Source organism: Epinephelus fuscoguttatus, linkage group LG4, assembly GCF_011397635.1.
Source record: "Epinephelus fuscoguttatus linkage group LG4, E.fuscoguttatus.final_Chr_v1".
Classification (NCBI taxonomy): Eukaryota; Metazoa; Chordata; class Actinopteri; order Perciformes; family Serranidae; genus Epinephelus; species Epinephelus fuscoguttatus.
In genome coordinates, this window is record NC_064755.1 from 28,882,855 (window position 1) to 28,905,494 (window position 22,640).

General features: G+C 41.8%; 2 protein-coding genes across 4 annotated transcripts; one reads left to right on the top strand and one right to left on the bottom strand.

Moving 5' to 3' along the window:
* Window positions 1–1,035: 1,035 nt before the first annotated feature.
* cep152 (centrosomal protein 152) lies at window positions 1,036–17,198 on the bottom strand. Of its 3 annotated transcripts, XM_049574956.1 has the most exons (28): window positions 16,230–17,198; window positions 15,930–16,050; window positions 14,188–14,294; window positions 14,000–14,060; window positions 13,588–13,908; window positions 13,150–13,309; window positions 12,266–12,406; window positions 11,606–11,745; window positions 11,111–11,311; window positions 10,877–11,024; window positions 10,604–10,695; window positions 10,323–10,486; window positions 9,955–10,156; window positions 9,514–9,618; window positions 9,298–9,428; window positions 9,067–9,195; window positions 8,846–8,981; window positions 8,479–8,664; window positions 8,130–8,390; window positions 7,149–7,280; window positions 6,399–7,052; window positions 5,889–5,964; window positions 5,568–5,735; window positions 5,403–5,487; window positions 3,985–4,067; window positions 3,397–3,553; window positions 3,206–3,309; window positions 1,036–3,083 (listed from the first exon to the last, which is right to left on the bottom strand). In XM_049574956.1, exons 2-28 carry the CDS (start codon window positions 16,014–16,016, stop codon window positions 2,296–2,298), a joined length of 5,019 nt encoding a protein of 1,672 aa, XP_049430913.1. In that variant the 5' UTR covers window positions 16,017–16,050; window positions 16,230–17,198; the 3' UTR covers window positions 1,036–2,295. The 3 variants fall into 3 exon arrangements, with proteins under 3 accessions (XP_049430913.1, XP_049430914.1, XP_049430915.1); XM_049574957.1 differs by having other exon boundaries at window positions 15,930–17,198; XM_049574958.1 differs by lacking the exons at window positions 15,930–16,050; window positions 16,230–17,198 and adding an exon at window positions 14,858–15,742.
* A 339-nt stretch (window positions 17,199–17,537) lies between these two features.
* Window positions 17,538–22,620, top strand: galk2 (galactokinase 2). Its single transcript, XM_049575051.1, has 10 exons — window positions 17,538–18,094; window positions 18,192–18,280; window positions 19,447–19,570; window positions 19,672–19,765; window positions 19,856–20,002; window positions 20,100–20,198; window positions 20,417–20,569; window positions 20,754–20,964; window positions 21,095–21,296; window positions 22,107–22,620. The coding sequence occupies exons 1-10, from the start codon at window positions 18,045–18,047 to the stop codon at window positions 22,312–22,314; spliced, it is 1,377 nt and encodes a 458-aa protein (XP_049431008.1). The 5' UTR covers window positions 17,538–18,044; the 3' UTR covers window positions 22,315–22,620.
* Window positions 22,621–22,640: the final 20 nt, after the last annotated feature.

The following is a 22,640-nucleotide window of genomic DNA, read 5'->3' on the forward strand; positions in this document are numbered from 1 at the left end:
AGAAATTCTTAAGTACAGTCAGGAACTCTTTGGTCAAAGAAAACTTTATGCAGTATTATATTTGGCTGTATGGCTCTGTTCTGGGGCCCCTCTGCCTTTCCTTACACAACATGAAAAGTAGGCGCTGGGGTGGAGGCGGGTTGCAAAGCGGCTTGCAGAAGAAGCAGCAACAGGAGGCAGGCCAGAGCAGTTTAAACAGGGTGCATAGAAAGGAATCGTGATCTATCAGCTGACCCCCTTCCATCAATCAGCTACTCCATCAGTTGATTGGGATGTTTGAGATCAGCCGATGTAGCTGGAATGTGAGCTGAGCTTGACATCCTGCCTGAACTAACACTACGCTCAATTGTGCAGACTAATTGCATCAGCTGTTTGGGTGGCTGGTCTCAGACAGTGAAGATACTGGGTGTAGAGGTCCTGAGCTGGTGTAACTCCTCGTGGTGTGTTATTGTGCGGCTGGTTGGATGTTCTGCCAAATTCAGGGAGTCACCATTGGAGACATCTAATGATAGTGAAATGAACATTCAGTTCACAGCCAACAGCTCTGGTGACATTCCTGCAGTCAGCACTATAATGGCCTGAAAATTGTAGCATTTTATTTTGACCATCCCAAGGCAAACCTGTGGTAATGACGCTGTTCAATCAGCATCTTTATATGCCACACCTGCCAGGTGAATGGATTATCTTGGGAAAAGGAGAAGTGCTCACTAACATGGATTTTAACACATTTGTGACCAAAATTTGACAGAAATATATCTATTACGTGCATAAAAAAGTTGACGATCTTTAATTTGAATCTGTGAAAAATGGCAACAAAAACAAAAGCGTTTAAAGTAAAGTATTTTCATTTCATTATTTTCTCCATTAATTAATTAGCTCATAAAATATCAGAAAATTAAAAGAAGTGTTTGGTTTAAATTAAAGTAGGACTGTATTTACCAAAAGTAATCTCTGATATAAACCTCTTTCTTTAACATGATTTCCAGTAAAGGCTCTGCTCTCATGACAAATGATTCTTCCTTAATTTGTATTGAAATGATTTATTAAAATGAAATAAATATATATATATATAAAAAAACAATCTATGCACAGCATATTTCATTAATGTGATATAAAATATTTTAAAAATATAAAAGCAAAGGCACAGTGGACTCAGACAGAGAGGAAAAAGAACTCAGAAGACTGATATGAGCTTGAACCTGCACCAGCACTGACTGGTCTAGTTCAGGGTACAATAAGGTGCCGTGATCATTCGAGGCACAGATGGGACTTATGAACTATGAACATTTTTTTTTTTCAAAGCGCTCTCCATGATGGGAGAGTGACTTCCAAGCAACTGCAGAAGAAACACCTTATCTATTAAAGTAAATAGACAAAGATAACACTGCTGAGGGCCTCGCTGAGCTTTAGATCCAAGACCTGCAGCTGCATGTTGGTTGAAAAGGAGTGTATGAGGCCAAAAGAAACAAGCAAATATTTATAGAGCTCTGTGGTGTACCTGAGGTGAGAGGTCATAGATAGAGAAGTACAAAATGTAGCCACTGCTTCTTTCCCAAAAAAAAAAGGCTATAAAACTCAACACTTTTGCTTCAATGTGCAGTTTTACTCAAATATAAAAAACGCTAACTCACATTCTTGTTGCGTTTGATGAACAGATTGATGCCACTATCGTGTCATTGTCAGGGTTTGGAAGGTACGCTTCCCTTCACTTGGCATCAAAAGTGGAAACAGCAAGCCTGGCTCTGTCCCAAGGTAACACGATTGACCCATCTGTAACTCTAAACCTCAACAATATTCATTTACAAGTTAGATCTCCTTTGTTTTCCATTTCTTGGCAGTCTCTACTGGTTGGCTGGCAACATCACAGTGACAACAATACTCCTGGAAATGTCCAGCACATAACTTAACATGAAACTACTGTTGTAATGTGACCCTTTGGTTTTTGTACGGATCAAAGGAAAGAGGTGTAATCTGTTAATGAGTGAGTGCTAGAGGTGCTAATAGGTGGATTTTATTACCTTTGGACAGAGACAAGCTGTTAACAGCGAACTGGCCGTGTCTAGCATTTATACCCAATATACAGACATGAGAGTGCTATCAATCTTTTCACCCAACTCATGCCCAACTCACACAACTCTGTAAAACTATTTCTTTAACAAGCTATGAAGGCAAAGGTCCTACATCGTGTAAACTTTATACACTGTATTAAAGGCACCATTTGGTGAGCTAACTGAAATCCTCAAGTCATTTCCAAACTTGCCTCCTAACTTCCCTTCCAACCTGCCCTTCACTTGGTCATTTTTGTTGGTAGAACGGACTGTCAAAGCCGCTGTCCAGCTGGCGTTGTCTCAACTCAGAGAACAGAGGCCTGGAACAAACTCCATGCTGTTTCTCACCCTCAGAGCCAGGGGTGGGCTCTCTGTGTGTACCTATCTTTGCGTGCTGCAAGTTCAAGGTCTGGGTGTGGGGTGTGTTTTTGGCAATTTCATTATAAACAGTAAGGTCAGAAACATCCGGAGTGAGGCCAGCAAACTCTCCTAAGTCACTGGCGAATGCGGCGGAGACAGAAAAGGGCTTCACTGGTTCTACTTTCCTCCCTGAGTAAGAGTGTGAAGAAACATGGAAGCCAGTGTCTGAGTCACAACTGGTCATACTCCAGTCATTCCTTCTCTCGTCTCTGACAGGAGCCTCCTGGATGAGGAACGGTTTGCTCTGTCGCTCTGAGTCGTTGCAGTTGTCTGCTCCCTGCAGGTACATCTCCCTGCTCTTACTCCTCACAGACACATTGACAAACTCGACCTGGGACGGAGAAGCAATCTGTTGGGAAGGTTTGTAAGAGCAGAGGTGTGTGTGAGCAGCAGTTTTGGGTTTCAGCGCTGCATCTACTGAGGCCACCTCCTTCTCAGATGTAGAAATGTCCTGGTGACTCAGAGGTTTTGTCCTCGCTGCAGCAGTTTGTTTTTGTTCTGAATCAGCGGAGGACTTTTCCCTGTTGGATCTTCCCTCTGGCCTCATGTCAGGGAGCTCAGTTAGTGTTGACTGGTTCTTGGTGAAACCTGCGTTTCTTCCTGGAAGGCAGTCAGCTGTGAACACAGCCGCCAAACAAACAAAATGTTAACACAAAACACATTTTCCCACCACACTGACATTGTGAAGCAAAAAAGAAACATTATACAGTACACCACTTCAGCACAGCAGGACTCACTTTGTAAACTGAAGTTCTTTCCAGATTTACTTTTTAAAGGCGTCTCCAGCACTTTAGCCATGGCTGCCAGCTTGCTTGCAGCATTCATTATTTTCTTCTCAGCCCTGTAGAATACAACACAATCAATACAATTAGCCTGAGGAGCCATGATGAAGCAAGCAAACAAGTTTAGGACGATTATGGCCTCTTGCCCTGTAGTCTTTCCTCCATCCTCCAGTAACTCCTGCAGACAGGTCAGATAATAGTGCCTCATCTTTCTGGCAGTGTCCTGTCTCTCCCTCTGCACCTCCATGCGGATCATCTCGGCTGCTCGCTCCCGACTCTCCTGAAGGTAACGCAGCATGTCTCCTGCCATGAAAAACCCACAATTATGATCTGTGCCTTTCACTAGGTACATGCACAAGAAAATGACACCATGAGGTTTGATGCACATGTATACAGACATGCAAACCTGCATCATATTCACAAGTGAGGACGTAACAAATGCATTGTATTGTTCAGGACATCACAGGGTGCTTTTCAGTATGCTAACTCACGTCCTCTCCCCTGACATCACTTAAAACCGATGCAGTGGAACCATGGATTTTTAAACTTGTACTCACGTCACTTCCTCACATCTCTCTGTCACATCCTCACTGCTAAGATGTGAGGAAGAGACACATTGCCATAATAAAAAAGGACCCACAGTGTCGAGTTCGCTGCACCATCTCTACATAGGTTCTGGTCTCCTTAAATACATAATCCACACAGCTGTATCGAAAACCAGCACCATTACCAACCTCTGATCTTTTCCACAGTCATCAGGTATTGCTGCTTCATCTCCTCGAGGCCTTGCTGGACATTTTGTTGGTGATCAAAATTCCTGTAAGCAGGAACAATTAGTTTGTTGCCATCATTGTATTAAAATTCATTATTAGCTGCTGCTGTGAACTGTGAAATGCTATTATCACCATACCCAGTTTCTCGCTTAGGAGAACTTAACTATTGTCCACTAAAGTCAGGTCTTGTAAATATGAAATAATAAATTTTATTAAAGTAATGTACGGAAGATTTGATGGTTGTTTTTCAGAGCACTGTAATCACTTATAACAGTGAGTGCACATTCAGCCATTTTAAAGTAACTACTTTGTTTGCCACCCAAACAAAGGCAGCTTAAGGAATTTATTTTTACATGTTCAAACATTAAGCTTTCCCAGTTGTTCCCTGTATTTAAATATTTCAGAACTTAACCATATAAATCTTTTGTATATTAAAGAGTTTTAATTATTTTTGGCTTTTTCAGCTTTCTTCACCTATTAAAAATCAAAATCTGTTATAGTCAGGGCTTTGTAAAGAAATAAAACGTATGTAGCCTAAGGGGTCTGGTATGTAGGATTTAGTGGCATCTGGTGGTGAGGTTAGAGATTACAACCAACTAAAACTTCTGCATGCCCAGCGTGTCGGAGAACTACTGTGGCCGACGCGAAAAAGCAAATGGCCCTATCTAGAGCCAGTGTTTGGTTCGTCCATTCTGGACTACTGTAGAAACAATACAGGGGACTGTGTGGAGGAGGACCCGCTCCATATGTAGACATAAACGGTTCCTTCTAAGGTAACCAACACACAATTCTTAATTTCAGGTGAATATACACTAATGAAAACACACAATTATTTACCATTTCTGCCAATATATCCCCCTAAATCCTACACACTGGACCTTTAAAACACAAAGTATCTTTACGTTTTACAATTAGCTTATTATGTTGTAGCTCAATCGAAAGTGTAAACTTGGTAACTGTCAAATGCTTTTTGGTAAGGTTTCTGAAGGGATCTCAATGTCAGAGCTGGACATAATGTCTAATAGGACTTGATTTAAATATACTTAAGTAAAAGTCCTGCTTGAGCTAGTCATCATAATGATCACAGCAGACTGGCATATTTAATATGATGGGAGACGTTTGTTGTCCCAAAAATCTATACCACTTTATTCGATGGAAAATCTAAATATGCCCCTAAAATGCAAGATGCTTAAAATAAAATACTGAAATGAAGAGACATGGGACGGCATTTGATATAAAAAATATACATCTGATTATCTTCTGAATAATGTTACATGTAACAATAAACAGAGCAACAATGAACAGCCAGGGAAACAATATTTAATTTAATCTCATTGGACACTGAACACCAGATAAGAAATGATAAAAACAACACCAACCCTGAGGATTCTTGGGCTCTGTTCACCTCCTCTAGCTGCTGCAGGTGTCCTTCCTTTAACTTTTGTAAGCTGCGTTCATGCTCATCTACAAGACACAGATACATCATACGGTGAGTAAATCTGTTTAAATGACACTTAAGGAAACATTTTAAATGCATTAAATACCTTTCAGACGCTGCATGGCTGCTTTGTGCTCTCGAACGCTGTGCTGGAGCTGACGACAGGCTTTCTCCAAGTGTCTCTGGAGCTCCTGATTCTTCTTCTGCAGCTTACCTAAAGTCTCAGCGCACTCCATCCTGCAGCGAGCCTGCTCCTTCCTTTGCGTCACAGAGCCTGGAAACGGTGGACAATATTATCATGTAAACCTGCTGATGGGCACTACACCATATAGTCTAATAAAGATAATTAACACTGCATGTCATATGGATTTAAGTAGAAAGAGTTTACAACGTCCTGCTTAGTGAAGAGACAATAAGAGTGCATTACTTTCTATTTTGTTGATTTCTCTCTCATGCTGCTCCTGCGTTTCTTTCAACACACGGCTTAGTCTCTCCTCACTTATCTGTGGGGGCACCAATGAAACCATCAACTCATAAACATTAAAAGACACAACTTAATAAAACAGCACATTGCGACAAATTACAGTTAAATGCTGCAGCATTTAAAACATGGAAGTACTTGAGGCGAGGCTGTTGGCACAATAATAATTTGCTAACCCACAACCTACAAGTAAAAACTTGACAAAGACTTTCAAGGTTGGATACTGCATTAATAATTACTTGGAAACAACAATGTTTCAGTGTGCCAACAGCCTCTCCCTTTTTTGTTGCTTTTTCCTGCAGCTGTATCAAACTTGCTTGCAGTACTTCTTGTGTTACAACAATCTTTGCTCTTTGCAGCCTTAATAAATTAATCATTGAGCACAGCCAGTCCTCCTAATTCATATACAGATAAAATCACTATTTTCAGATACATAATAATCCAATCGAAACTCACTTTCGTCCATTCCTTCTTGGCTTGAGATACTGCTCTGTTGACCATGTCTTTGCAGGATGTTTGGATGATGTGCATTATTGTGCCCTCTGATGTGGCCCCGCTGGTCCTCTTGGTGTCTTCAGTGCCCCACTGATCTGTTCTGGGATCCCTGAGAAGTTGTGACTGGACCTTGGCCAAACCAGTTTGAAGCTCTGCCAGTAATTCATCTCTCACCTGCTGTCTCTGGGCCTGCTCCTTCTCTGCATGCTGACTTCTCCACTCCTCCTCTCGGGCCCTCAGACTCTGCTGTAGCTTGGCCTCCATCTGTAGGAGCAGCTCCTTCTTGTGGAGGTCAGTATCCTCCCTGGTCTGCTGCAAAGCCTGCTCCAGGTTTCTGCGCTGCTCTTGCAGCTTGCTTTGGTACACCTTCTCAGTGCGGGCCTGGATGACAGAGATCTCCTGTTGTTTGTCTCGGTTCCAGGCTGCTCTGGCTCCGGCCAGCTCAGCCTTCAGCAGGGCAGCTTGCTCTCTCCTTCCTTGCTCCAGCTGACTCTGGAGAGCTGCCACCTCCTCTTGGAGCTCCTCCACCCTCTGTGTTTCAGAGGTCTGCTCCTCCAGCTGGTTCTTGTGCTTCTTGTGCCACTGCTCCTCTGCGTTCCTCAGGGCCTGGGATACCTGACACATTTAAATTGAGGCGCAAACATATTATTATTATCATCAGAAAAGAAAAGCCAGCTGACACATTTACACAAAGATAAAACCCTGTCCTACCTGTTGCTCTGTGTGTTTTTCTAGAAGCTCTTCCCATTTCTCCCTCTCTGCTTGGAGAGAGGTTTGGTATTCTGGTAATGAAGTCAAATCCTCAATCCAGCGATTGTAGGCCCTCGTTACAGCACCTTCAACCTGAAACACCAACACTAAATCTGTCAACCCTGGTGACGGCAAGATCAGGGTGTCTACAAGTTCAATTTAAGACTTTTAAAATACCTTTTTAAATGACATTTAAGACCAAACTTGCAACGGAAATACCAAAAGCAAAAACATACTCTTTCCAGGTAAACATGACAACAATGTCGCTTCAAAATTAATAGAAAGGTAAAACGACACCAATGACACTCTTTATGCTTGCCGCTCTAAGCACAGAAAAATTAAACAAACAAGCTGGCCTTAGTTTATCAATACAGACTCATTGCATTATCTAAATGCCAAGAGGGGGTGAATATAGGGGCATCGCTGCATACAGATGCTGTGTCAAAGTCAGTTCTGCCATCAAATAGTGTTTCCCTCCTGTTAAAATGACGTTTCCTGTAGCACCAAAACTGAAAAGTCTCTTAATGGCAGGACTAAAAAACATTTAAGACCCTGAACTGAACTGAATTTAGGACAGTTTTATACTTGTTAGGGCCTTTAATCAGTACATATGTATGTAAGACATTTTAAGAATCTTAAGGGATCCAGGGTCATCCTGAAGATAGCTGAAAATGTTTGGGAAATAGCATGGTATACAACATTTAATTCTTGATGGAACACTAATTGATTTTTTTCATTTCAAATAATGGGGGGATGAATCAGAAAAATCCTCATGTTGTTGGGACATCTAAAACTGTAATGAGTAAAAATCTAAACTGTGTGTGACCTACAATACTAGTGGCATTGGACTGACTTCAATTGTTGACACTCATACAAAATGTACAATAAAAAGCATATTTGGCTAACTAGCACAGGTATTAAAAGAAGAAGAAACCCACTGACCTGTTTGGCCATGTCCTCCAGGTGTTTCTCGCGCAGCTCTTTCTGGGCTTGTTTCTTGGCTTCCTCCACAGCTTTGCGTTTGACTTTGTCAGCTTCTAGTTGCAGCTGCTGTTTCTGGGCGCTGAGCCGGGAGTCCAGCTCCTCAGCGGTAACTGTCACACTGCTGGCATCAGTCTCATCTGTCTGACAGGCTGCCTCAGCAGTCTCTCTGTGCCTCTCTGTTCTGGCCTCCTCCAGCCTCTGGACCCAGGTCTTCTCCATCTGCTCAGAGGCATCAAAAACTTTCAGGTCTGACGTAAAAAAAATCGCAGTTAGAGGGTTGAGGGAACTGGGCAGTGGGAAATCATACCTGTTTCAATTCCTCCTTCCAAGCAGCCTTGGCCGAAGCTACATGAGAGTTCACCTGCTGCTCGATCTCAGCCTCCTTTTCTTTGGACCAGAGAGCTTTGAGCTGGTTTATTGAGGCCTGATGCTGCGCCTCAAGTTCAGCCCGCAGCTTCTCCACAGCTGTGCCACTCTCTTCTCTCATCTTTAGCTGGAAAACAAATAATCAATTACTCTAAGTTCAGCAGTAACAGCTTTAGGAAATACAGTGTGTAGCAATAAACAAATTGTCAGAAATAAATAGTAGCTTTGTGTCCCAAGTCAAAAGAAAACACTAACTTACTAACGTCAACACACAACAATACCAAATAGTGTACAGTGATCTTTCATACCTCATTTTCCCTGATCAAAGCTTCCTCCTTCTCCCTGTTACGGATGCTTTCTTCAAGCATGTCCTTCTCCGTGCAGACGGATATGTAGCACTCTTGCACACCCAAAATCTTATCATTGGCCTCAGACAGCTGGGTCCTGTGAAGAAGTCATATGTACTGTAAATGAGCTGCACAGGTTTACAGATAACGACAGTTTTTAGTAACAGGTGCACAGGACTTACTGTAACTGTTGGACCTGCTGCTGATGCTGTGCAGTCAGCTGTTCAACTTGAGCATCGTGTTCCAGCATGAGCTCGGTTCTGACCCGGTCCACCACGTCGTCCCTGTACTGCTGATGAATCCTCTCAGCTCTGCATGAACACACAGAAAAGGGAATTTGTATGAGCACACACTTAGGGATGATTATAGATAAAGTATCTGACAGAATCTCATTTTCCTCCTCCGTGCCTTACCTCTGAGCAGCCTCCTGCTTCTCTTGGTCCAGTTCCTGGATCATCTCCCTCATCTTGGTGCACAGCTCCAAGTTGGCAGACCTCACCTTCTCCTCACTCTGTCTCAGCTCCGTGTTCTTCTTCTCTAACACCTAGAGTTTGGACATAACACCACCACCGTTCATGACATAGGCTAAAAACAAAAAATATAATTAATTTCACAAAACCACAACTTACCTCCACTTGTTCCTGCAAGTGTCGTTTGTCTTCTTGTAGTCTCATGAACTCTTTCTGAGACTCTCCAGTTATGTCTAGATGTTTTATCTGACTCGTCTCTCTGACCTGTGAACACAAATACAGTTTGAATTAAAGCAATTTAATCTCTTATCTTGTATTTATGCATTGTCTCATGCTTGTACCACACCATTTACAGGAGCTTTGGTGTCAAAAATTTATTTTTATGCTAACACAACTGGGTAGAAACATGCATGAATAAAACATTTATTAGTTTAATAGTTTTGTCATCTTATCTGAACCAATTTTACTGTGTTCTTTTTTTAATCTACTTAAATCTGAGTAATAGCCATCAGACAGTGTATACCAGTACAGTGTTAAATGCCATGCTCAGCAATGCAACATTAAAATTTGTATCTGATGGTCACGTAGAGGAGTCCTCACCGAAGAGCAGAGCTTGGCTTCTTCCAACTGGGTCTGCAGCTCGTTCACCTGACTCTGACTGAGCTGGAGCTCCTCCTGCAGCTGACTGATCTTCTGCCGCTTCCCCTTCAAGCTACCCAGACAGCGCTGCATCTCCACTCGCAGCAGCTGCAAAGCTTCATCTTTGGGCAGCTTCGAGTCCGACAGATTAGCCAGGGCAGTTCTGATCAGACAGCAAGGAAAGTCAGATTTTGATTAAAGGGAGTGGTGATATTAAAGAAGAAATATCACCAGTTTCACAGTATATAAATTGTGGCACAAACAAAATGACACAGAGAAAGGCTCAGAGTTACTGTAATGATGACAGTGACTCTATAATGACAGTGTACCTGTGAAGTGAGCCATTCTTCCTGTTTACTTTCTTTAATCCTAAATCCACACAGGATTCAGACAGCTGGCTCTCCCAGTCAGTGCTCAGGTCTAAAGCAATGACACCGTGTTTCACAGCAGATTCATACAGAGTGATCTGCTCCTTCAAATCAGCCAGATCCTCCTTTAGGATAAAAAATAAAACATGAAAAGTTTAATCAGTCATGTTTAAGCACATCTTTTCTGTATGATTATGCTTTGAGGGGGTTCTATTATGGGGCAGAATAATCAGAGGGCAAACCTGTAACACTTTGTTCATGTTTTCACTCAGTGCTTTGGCTGATTGAGCCTGTTGGAGTTTGATTTGTATCTGACTCATCTCCTGCACTGCACCTGAAACAAACAGAACCACAACAGAATAGAAACTATGATTTGGATTTGGGGAAATTAAAAAGACAACATGTGCTCAGACATTACTCATTACTGTTTTGGGATTTCTTCGTAACTGAGTTTTAGCAAGTTACAAATAAGACAAAAAAAGGTGGTTGCAGTGTATACTCCAACCTTCACTCACTCGTCTGCAGCAGTTTAGCACATTGTTGTTGACTCTCTTCCAGACGCTGAGTAAGGGCGTTAACAACTCTGGCTCTCTCCAGCTGCTCTTCCTCCCTCTGGCGCTCCAGCTGCTTCACCTGCTCTCGTAACCTCTGACCAACATCAATCTGGAAGCAACAACACAAAAACACTGGAGTTTACTATGTCTGCAGGGGACTGCGACTGTATCTCCTGTGACAGTGACACTGCAGACCTGTTCACTCAGAGCCTGAGCTGTGGAGTCGAGCTTCTGCTCCAGTGTCAACAGTGCAGCCTCATGCTGCTCCTTTATGATGGCAAGGTCTCTGTCATGCTGCTGCCGCGCTTTGGACAGGGTATCGGAGCGACAAAGCTCCAACATCTGCTGCTTCATGCTGTCCACTGCAGCCTCTGCCACCCTCTGCTTCTTTGTGTTCTGCAAACAAAAGAAAATATTTGAAAAGTTTCAAAAAGCAAATACAAGCAGAATCACTTTGGGTCAGTTTGAGTATGCATATCATAACATTTCAGTGAGGCATTTACATGATTTCATACCAGATTTTCTAATCCTGTTAAGTCAAAAACTGCTTTTGAAAACATTAAATAAACTGCTTCATGATTACTGCCTTCTAAGACTTTATTTCTTCTCTTTTAGTTTCATAATTCCTAATTACAGACAACCTAATGCATTGCCGAGGAAAGCAACAGTGTGTATCAGTACAGAACTTACCTCCTGGTCTCTCTCAGCGAGGACCTGTACTTGCTGCTCCAGTGCCTTCAATTTGTTTTGCATTTGAACCTCTCTCCCTTTGGCCTCTTCAACCAGTTGACTTGATTCCTTTAGACTCACGGATAGGCCATCCTTTTCATCTATTGATGATAAAAATGACATTAAGTTTCCACAAGCAGCATGATCAGCAAAAGATCAAGGACACAAAAGGCCAGCGCAGGACCCGCTGTGCAGGCCCTCTTGACAGCCACAAGGGGGCAGATATACAAGTCAGAAGACATTCTCTTTTATTTCCCTCTGTCTGATGCTACTGGTCGATAGATGACCAGCCCTTTAGCTTTTAATGGTGTATGGGCAAAAACAAAACATATTTGTAAAGCACAAGTGTCAAAGACAATAGTCAGACATAGTGATAAACTATAAGGTTGTCATCATAACTCCCGAAGGGGCCAAGAATGAGTGATTTATTCATTTCATAGCTAAACTGTTAGCTTTTAAATGCATGTCAGTAAAGAACAATGTATCATAACATGCAGCAACACTAAATTTCAATCCTTGAAGTATCACAAAATCTGTATAATCACATTACTTTACATTGGCTATGCATTGTAATAAAGTGAATGATGATTCCTACCCTTTACTACAGTAGGTGAAACATACCTTTGGCAATTGCAAGTTGATGCTCAATATATCTCATATTACGCTTTGAATCCTCCAGTTTTCGCTCCAAGTCTTCAATTTGCCTCTGCTGAGCCTTGTTTAAAATCTGGAGCTGGGCAAGCTGCTCTCTATCAGCCGTTTCTGAAATACAGCACAAATGATATTCAAGACATAAATCACTTGCCCCTTACTTAAACAGTGTAAAGACGTTTTAATTTCCAGCAATGCCATTTGAGAGGGTGGGTGCTATACAGTAATAGTGTGAGTGTCAAATTAAGGCTCTTAAAGCCACTTAGCAATGGCAATTAAAATTACACTTTTCATGCAGTCCGGCTGATCAATACAGCTCTTCATAACACAGAAACATAACAGGCATAACCACAAGATTTGTTTTTACTAAGTCACTTTAGAAACAAAATACTGAACCCAGTGTTTCCTGTCAGATTCTGTGCAGGAGCTCAAATAAATTTGGTTTGTCTCGAGGCTGAAGAATCTCAATGGTTAACTGGTTAACTTTGCTGATCTGAAATATTGAGCAATACAACTAACTCTCATGATCTGCTTTACCTAAGTTACTCTGTGGACAGTAGTACAAAAATTAAGTTGTTCTGACAGAGACATGAAAAAGAGTGAGAAAGGGGGATTAAATAAAAGTAATGTCAATCCATATACCAGCTATAAAAACACTTAAACAGTGCACTGTAGCAACAAAACAACTCTTCAGATTCAGATTATTCACCAGGATAAATATGTTCAGCTCGTTCAGGGAATTACTCAACTGACATTTTTAAAAACCTAATTTTTCAACTGTTACTATGGTTTACATGTCACAGCACCCCTGGGTGCTATTAATCCAGCAACAAAATCAAGACAGTAACACTCACTTTGTGTTGAGTCAAGGAATTCTCTTTGCAGACGGTCAAATTGACCGTCTTGGTGAATGGCCTGTGAGGTAAACATCTTTGGCTGATGGGCAGGATGGTGAGGATTGTAGCTGGCCTTGTGCTGATCCACTCCTCTATCCAACTGTGTAGACTTTAAATTCTGAAGATCAAAACACAAGAAACATAGGAGGTTTGAAAAATAAGCATTGCTGTGTTCAATAAACCAACTCAAAGTTACACAATGACGCTGCCGCCTCTTTTTCAAACACAACAAAACTACAGAATGCTTAACACTGGTGTACTGCCAGATATCAAGATGTTTATTTTAAATTACTAAAGGAAAATGTAAGACAAATTAATGTGTATTCCATATACAAGGATGTACATTTTAAATCACAGGTATTATTAAAATTATCAGCAATGACATACTCCACTCACTTGAAAATGGTTCCTGCCGTTGTTGTGGTCCCCATAGTTTTGATTGTCTCTGCGTCCTCCTTCTCCATTATAAACTACAGCATTATTAGTGCCTTGAGGGTACGGTCTGGACTCATACTCGTCTGCGGAAAAATCATTGGTCTCTGTAGATTTTTCTGTGCCCATGCTGGTGTATGTATAATCTCCCTGGTTGAACTGATGATCCTGGTTCCAGGTGTGAGGCAGAGGTTGACTTTGAGGGTGATGTCCATTGATCTGAACTGCTCCATCCTCATAAGCATACTCATCATCAGCATGTTGATCATAGTCATCTTCATAGTTCTTTAGAGAGACAGTGACAGTAATTGTGATTTTTTTTCTTTGGGAGTTCAGAAGACAAAAATCTATCAGTGAAAAGAAATAAACAAACTACCTGTTCATGAGTGGTCGGCCTTGGATGATCGGACCATTGCTGTGTCCATGTGGACTTTGGACTGAGTGGAGAGAGGGGGAAAAGCATAATTACGTTACAGTGCAATCAGGTATGTCTGATTGTTTTAAATCACACTGAGTTCTTGATATCCGAGTTTAGCAATGAGTTAACAGCAACATGTGTGTTACCTGCCACCAGTGTTTTTATTGCTGCAGGTAGAGCACTCCAGCTCTGGGGAGGAGTCTCTGCTATCCTCGAGCATGTCATCAGGCAGGTCGGTGAGCAATTTGTGCAGCTGCAAAAAAAAAAAAAAAAAAAAAAAAAGCACATGGAAATGAGTCACCAAGGTTGCCCCGCAACTGAGTTATGAAGTTATGCAGATAGAAACAAAAACAACACAGAAAAGCAATCACTAACAGTCTGAGAGGCAGAAGGAGTCAGAGGGTACATTTGTGGAGTTTTCCTCTAAAGAGATTCGAAAATAACTTAAAACAAAGTTCTACTGTCTTGAGAGGAAGTCTCAGTGTAGCTGATGAAAACATTCTGCACAGGTTTTACTATGCATGATCATTTTGTTCTTGTATGTCATTTTCAAGCATGTAGTAATCATTTCAATAAATAATTAGTCATTTATCAAGCAATATTTGTACCGTTTGTATAAAATGTGCTAACAATTCTTTTGGTCCATACAATCACACTGAGAAACAAAGAGCTGACAAACAACAGTGTATTTTCTATCAATGCATCTTAGCTGACACAAAAACAAGTCAAATCACTCTCTGCATCAGTAACAGACTGACCAGGCCTCCTTTACAACCAGCCATGTGTGATGGAACAAGCAGTGTCAGCTGGACTTACTTCCCACAAGGACTGCTGAATGTTCCTCAAATCCTCCACTGTGTCCACAACTGAAGGACCCATATTATCCCGCTTACACACTTAACAAAGATTGAAAAGACACTCCTGCTTCAGCTGTAACGCCACATGATAATCTACTAGTCTAATCTTTCTGCAGAGAAGACCCTCTGTGTGCAATGTCCAAAACATGCCTGGTATGTTGTCGGCTCCCTGTGGTACTGCTGTGTTTTGCTCCCAGAGAACTCCATTGTTTGGGCAAAACATATAGCAAGATTAACTGGAGCAGAAAGATTCCAATTATCGGCGGCAAACATTTTCCGCTTGACCAACTTGTGTACACTGAATAGGCTATACCAAAGAAGAACAAAATCCATTTGAGAATTAACGGTCAAGGTCCCATTCTTCTCAGTGCTGAAGTCCACTGGTAAGACATGCAGAGTTTCTTCATGCTTGCTTCAGTTACTTAACTACAAGTGGAGCTAGGCACAGAAACAAGGTAACCTTAATAGAGAGAAAGTAGGTAAAACTGCAGGGCAGAGCTAGTTTCAGTGTGACACACCTGGAAGGCCGCCTTTTCCTTGAGCCAATAATAGCTCAGGCTCATGGCGCAACAGATTGTAAGTGTGAGTAATAACACAGCATGCCTGTCTAACTGTGAAGCTGATGGTGCTTGTGGAACTCAGACAGTGCACACCTCAAATGCTTCAGCAAATAAACAACAATGTTAACTAAGAAATACCTGGCAAGTGTAATGTTTAAAAAGGAGTATAAATAGTTTTCAGTGTTCTGCATATATGCGTTATCACTGAGGTAGAGACAAGTAATGCCTAGGGCAGTGCACATACCACGGGTTAATGTTCTATAATTCAAGCATGCCCTGGATATTTCCTGTCGTCTGATATGTTAAACAACTGATGTTGATATGTATCACCAGGAAACCAGCAGGAGCTCAGACAATAAGAATGCCTTCAATAACACTGGCAGGTAATACAACAACTGGACAGGTGTTTAACACATCTGTAACCCAAAGTCTGTCCACAAAACGTTACAGTTCTGTGATTAAGTATCTTACCTCTTGCTCCCTTGCATAGTCCTCTTGGTCGTATTCCTCTTCATCATGCTGTGTCTGAAGAGCAGCACTATCAAAATCAATAGACATGATGCAGATCCTGAGTTTCACAGAGCAGGGTGCCCTGTGAAAAGAGGTGCACAAACAAACGTTACGGAAACAGGAAACGAAATTGTTACGTTTAATGTTGGCGTTAAATGGTCAGCATTAAGTTAACGTTAGCCAACGTTTACAGTACTAGTTTGCTAAAAGTTAAAAGCACTGATAAAGACCACTTATAACAAACACATAACGCTAGCTTACCTGTTTGTATGAATGGGACAAACGTCTCTTCAGGTGGGTTGTTTATTCCGTTATTTGAGCGACGTTATTAACTAACAGTTAATTTAGCCACATACAGTACTGTTTACATTACAAAGCACTGATGCTAGCTAGCTAACTAGCGTTAGCGTGGCAATGTTAGCTTGCCTTAGCAACAGCGAGGCCGACAAAAGTTTAAAAACGAGCTGGCCATACTTTGAAGCCCTTCCGCCAAATACGTTTGATCAAATATGTAGATTCGCTAGCAAACAAAACAATTGGCAACAGTTTTAGGCAAAGCTGAAACGTTTAAACTATGTGTGGTAAGTTATAAAGCTAGCTCCGGCTAGCCGCTTGGACGTCCTCTTTAAGAGCAGCGGACTCGCCCACTTTGAAAACTCGCGCGCAGTAGCAGCGCCAAATCACTGCAGTCAGAACGAATGTACACTATATACTATGATTTTCTATCACCATAACTGACTTTATGTCACTAACAGACGCACATACTCGTTTAATGTCCACTCTTGCAAACAAAAAATGCATAATAGACAGGGTAAAGCTTTTTCTTAATATTATTTATGTTGCTGCTGCCAGTCCCGGAACTAGCCATGGCGCTTCCATGGTAACAGCGCGTGTAGAACTGTGGGAAGTGTAGTCGCTGTGTTACCACGAAAAGGAAGTAAACACCACCAGCCGCTAAGGAACATGGTATGAAACACACAAAAAACACTGAAAACTAAAAACAAATATTTCTTTAAATATTGCTTCATGATAAAAAATAAAAAGGTCACATATTAAAACAGAACAACATGCTATTAATTGGTAAGTACTCGAAAATCTGTGACTACAAGCAAACTTTCTGCCTTCATCTTACCATAGAAACTGCAGAACATATACACATAAAGTCACAATGTTTGACAATTGCAGATTAAAAATGCATTTCGTGTGTTTCTCTTGCCAACAACTGGAAAAAAGAAGCCATGGATGGTCTACAATGGCCATCCATAATCACAGCAGTAGTAGGCCTATGTGCATAACCTCTGTATTTTTTTTTTGAGACGTGGTTTGGTTTTCTTTATCACAAGAGCCTTATTGATGTAGATGCACTTGTACACAACTGGTGTCTCAGAAACAACCTTTAGGTCACACTATAAGCAGTAAAAAAAATTCTGAGGTTTCTAAAAAAAATTCTAAACTAATATTATGTTCCCATCTTGTGGTGAAATAGTGACATGGCACCAGTGTCCCATGGTGAAGTATTGAACCATCATCCCATGAGTAATTGAGGGGGTCAATATTTAAATTGCACAATTTTGCTTTTAAATGCATACAGTTTTAAAATGATAAGATAAATTAATCTAAATCTAAAATTAATCTAAATCTAAAATTCTTATTTTTTTTTTTAGATTTCTTTTAACATCCTTATTCAAAACATAACAGCAGTAACACAACATAAGACAAATATGGGAACTTTGTGCAAACCAGTTGATAATAATCTGATATAAATTATATTGTGACGTCATCGTATACACTCTACAGCCTACGTGTTTAACCACGCCCCCTGTCCACCACACACTTCCGTGTTTTCGCCGCTACAGCCTGAACTGTTTCAGAGTCAGCTCCTCTGTTTCAAACAGGAACTTAACTCGTCTAAACTGAGCCGAACTCATGTTTTAAGAACTGACCGCAGGTCAGCGGGCTCGGTGTCCCGGATCCTCTTGTGACAGTCAGCTGATCGCGTCCAGGACCTGCAGAAAGCTGTGAGCTCTCCTGTCTGACAACAAGAAGTCCAGGCGTAGTTACTTTTAACAGGTAGAAATGGCCACAAACCCACCCAAGTTAAAGGTCGCGATTGGCGCTAATGAAAGGTGAGTAGCAGAGAGATTTACTGATTGTCAGTGAGACAGAGACAGAAGGAAATGAATGTGATTCTCACTTAATTTCTTTATTTGTAATTCTCTACAGGCTGCAAAACCTGAAAAATACTTTTGAAACAAAGTATGGAGAATCTCCTCTCTTCTATGCATGTGCACCCGGAAGAGTCAACCTAATAGGTAATTTAATTTCATACATTAGGATTTAGTTAGTTACTTAGTGAGTCAAGACAGTTGGCTGGGAATGAATGAAAGCATATTTGGCTGATGTTTCTGTATTTGTCCCAGACACAGCAGACCTCAAAGAACAAATGTTAGGCTCCTTAAACCTGCTGAGTTGTCTGCTGACAACGTTTTTCTAGTCACGTTTGCTCACCGGCCACTTTATTAACTGGTGACTGTGGAGGCCACTGGAGTACAGTGAAGTCATTGTCATGTTCAAGAAACCAGTTTGAGATGATCTGAACTTTGTGACATGGTGCGTTATCCTGTTGGAAGTAGCCATCAGAAGATGGTACACTGTGGTCATAAAGGGATGGACACGGTCAGCAACAATACTCAGGTAGGCTGTGGTGTTTAAACCGTGTTCAGTTGGTACTAAGGGGCCCAAAGTGTGCCAAGAAAATATCCCCCACACCATTACACCACCATCACCAGCCTGAACCGTTGATACAAGGCAGGATGGATCCATGCTGTCATGTTGTTTACACCAAATTCTGACCCTACCATCTGAATGTCACAGCAGAAATCCAGACTCATCAGACCAGACGTTTTTCCAGTCTTCTGTTGTCCAGTTTTGGTGAGCCTGTGTGAATTGTAGCCTCAGTTTCCTGTTGTTAGCTGACAGGAGTGGCACCTGGTGTGGTCTTCTGCTGCTGTAGCCCATCTGCTTCAAGGTTCAACACGTTCAGAGACGGTCTTCTGCTGACCTTGGTTGTAACCAGTGGTTATTTGAGTTACTGTTGCCTTTCTATCTTCTTGAACCCTCTGGCCATTCTCCTCTGACCTCTGGCATCAACAAGGCATTTTCACCCAGAGAACTGCTGCTTGTTGGATACTCAGACCAGCCCATCTGGCACCAACAACCATGCCACATTTAAAGTCACTTAAATCACCTTTCTTCCCCATTCTGATGCTCGGTTTGAACTTCAGCAGGTCGTCTTGACCATGTCTACATGCCTCAGTACTCTGAGTTGCTGCCACTTGATTAGCTGATTAGCTATTTGGGTTAACGAGCAGTTGAATAGGTGTAACTAATAAAATGGCTGTTGCTCCATAATATTCTTAAGAGATGAATGGCCTCTGCTAATAATGATCGTTTTCTTCTAATCTGTCATATATAACAGGAGAGCACATCGACTACTGCGGCTACTCTGTCCTTCCGATGGCCATTGAGCCAAACATCCTGGCAGCTGTCTCAGTGAACTCTTCAGGGAAAATCACTCTGGCCAACACAAATCCTCAGTACAAGTAAGACTTAGACCCTTTTATTATTGTTGAATATTAACATTGTGCTTGTGTAGGTAACTCAGGAGCTTAAAACACACGTTCATATTATCATGTGTTTGCAGGGATTTCACCGTGTCGTGTTCAGAGGACATCGCCATAGACAGAGAGAACCCAAAGTGGCATTATTACTTTCTCTGTGGAGTAAAAGGTATTCAGGTAAGATCAAGATACTCTTTATTCATTACAGTTTAGTATAAAATTTTGTAGTAAATTAAAGGGATCAACCTTCCTGCTGTTTTGTTACAGGAGAAATTTGGGATCACTCCTTTAGCCGGGATGTCCTGTGTCGTAGATGGGACCATTCCTCCAAGCTCCGGCCTCTCCAGCTCTAGTGCCTTAGTTTGTTGTGCAGGGCTCGTAACAATGGAGGCAAATCAGAAGTCACTCACAAAGGTAAATACAATATACTATACAAGAATTTCCGGGACAGTCTTTGTCATTTCAGATGCTCTGTTCAGTCCTGTTCTCATTGTTCTCTGTAACCCTTAAGGTGATGCTGGCTGAGATATGTGCCAAAAGTGAGCGCTACATTGGCACAGAGGGAGGCGGCATGGACCAGTCTATCTCATTCCTGGCAGAGAGAGGAACTGTACGTCCCTTTTCTTACATTACATTTTATCAAACAGGTTGTACAGGTTGATGAGGATCATTTGTTCATCGAAACTATTAACACACTAAAGATACATCTGGAAGAATGCAAGGACAAATGTATGTTTGATAGGTGTAAAGTACCTACCATACAAGGAGTGACTTGAAATCAACAGTCACCACTTGTTTTAATACTTCTTTTTTTTAATTGTGTGTCAGGCAAAGCTGATCGACTTCCAGCCTCTGCGAGCCACTGATGTCAAGCTCCCAGATGGGGCTGTGTTTGTGATCTCCAACTGCTGCGTGGAGATGAACAAAGCTGCTTCTTCTCACTTTAACATCCGTGTGGTGGAGTGTCGAATCGCCACAAAGGTACAGTGATCCTGTCTGCAGGTTTTCAACCTGATTCTTGGGGGGGTAAAAGATGATTCATGGCTAATATTTCAAATGGCAGTCCTAATGTTAGAGCTTCAGTAAATATGGGTGTTAATATTAATACAGTTAAGGTGGAGAGACAGGTAAATAATCTCACGTCTGGGTTGGTGTGTGTTCTCAGATGCTGGCCCAGGCGCGAGGTCTGGACTCGAGCAGCTTGTTGAAGCTGGTGCAGGTTCAGACGGAGCTGAAGGCCTCCCTGGAGGAGATGCTGGCTCTGGTGGATGAGGTGTTGCATCCTGAGCCGTACAGCCGAGAGGAGATCTGCAAGGCGCTGGGCATCACCTCCGAGCAGTTTTCCACAGAGCTGCTGAGCGCCAACACTCAGCACGGTGAGAAACAGTACACAGAAACATCTCTGTGTTTTTTATGTCACAGAATAATAGAAGAATAGAATAATATCACAACCAAGCAGGAAGTTTGACACAACCTGACAAATATCTGCCTCTCCGCCTCTCTCAGTGACACAATTTAAGCTCTACCAGCGAGCCAAGCACGTGTATGGTGAAGCTGCACGGGTGCTGCAATTTAAGAGTGTGTGTGACTCTGCGCCGTCTGACTCCATACGGCTACTGGGAGACCTGATGAACCAGAGCCATGAAAGCTGCAGAGACCTGTATGAGTGCAGCTGCCCTGAACTGGATCAACTGGTGGACATCTGTCTGTGAGTATACAGCTTACTCCTGTTACAGACTCAGGAGGACATAATCATCATGTCCTGAGTCCTAAATCCGATAATTGATGGGGTAAAATGAAATATGAACCAGTGCAGTTTTAGACAACCAACAAATGCTCCTCCTGCTGGCCCTAACGGCAAGTTCGCAAGTTCCTGTTTGGCTCATAGACTTTACAATGTGACGACACATGGATTTTAAAATAATTTTTACAAATATGTAAATGCTACATGGATCAAAAATTCATTATGAAAGAGTCATAGCTGTTCTTATTTGCAGTTTTAGGTGTTCTGTCAAGTTTTACAGACGTCTATTTTACAGCAGTGGTCTATGGGGAAAATGCTTTTTGGGCCGCAGGGGATGTTTTTTTTAGCTGCACGTGGCCACTGGGAATAATTGGAAGCAAGGCTGAGCAGCGTTCCTATGGGCCTGAACAGCACACAATGACATTCCCATCAGCCTCAGTTTGTGTTTAGTGCTAATAAGCATATGGATGCTAACATGCTAAACTAAAATGGTGAACATTATAAATATTATACCTGCTTAATATCAGCATGTTCGCATCAATGTTAGCATTTAGCTCAAAGCACAACTGTGCAAAACTACAGCCTCACATTGAAAAGCAACTTGGATATAAACTTTATGTGTATATTTAGTGCTGGCTAACCAGCCAGCACTAAATATACACATAATATACACATGTAATACATGTACAGTATCCCTGTGTACACTGGATTCAGAAATATCATCTTTACTGAGTTCCTGACTTAATGCCTCTTTCTTGTTTCTCTTGGTGACAGTAAGTCGGGGGCAGTGGGCTCCCGGCTGACAGGAGCAGGTTGGGGTGGCTGTGCCGTCTCCATGGTTCCCGAAGAGAAGGTGGCGTCTTTCTTACAGGCAGTGAGCGAGGCCTACTACCGCCCTGATCCACGTAGAGCAGCGATGGAAAAACAGAGTTTGTTTGTGTCAAAGCCGGGCGGGGGAGCTGCAATTTTCCTCGAGGAGTGAAATGCATCTTCCATGTCTGTTTATACAGCAATTATTCATTCAAATACACTGCAGCTCTGGGGAAACAAATGACGCATGTTTACACAGACTCTTGATTCTGAAGTCAAATGCAAATCTCTCTTTGTTTTTACATTTTACCTCTTTACAGAGTATTCTGGAATGTAAGTGATGAAAAAGGGAATATGCTTTTTTGTGTCTTAAATCATGAAGGCTTTTGTAATAAATTGATTTTGTACTGTACAATCACCATCTAACTGTCCACCTCAGAAAAGAGACGACGACAAATAAAATAACAGTCATGTTTAATTTGTGCTGCTGTATAAAAT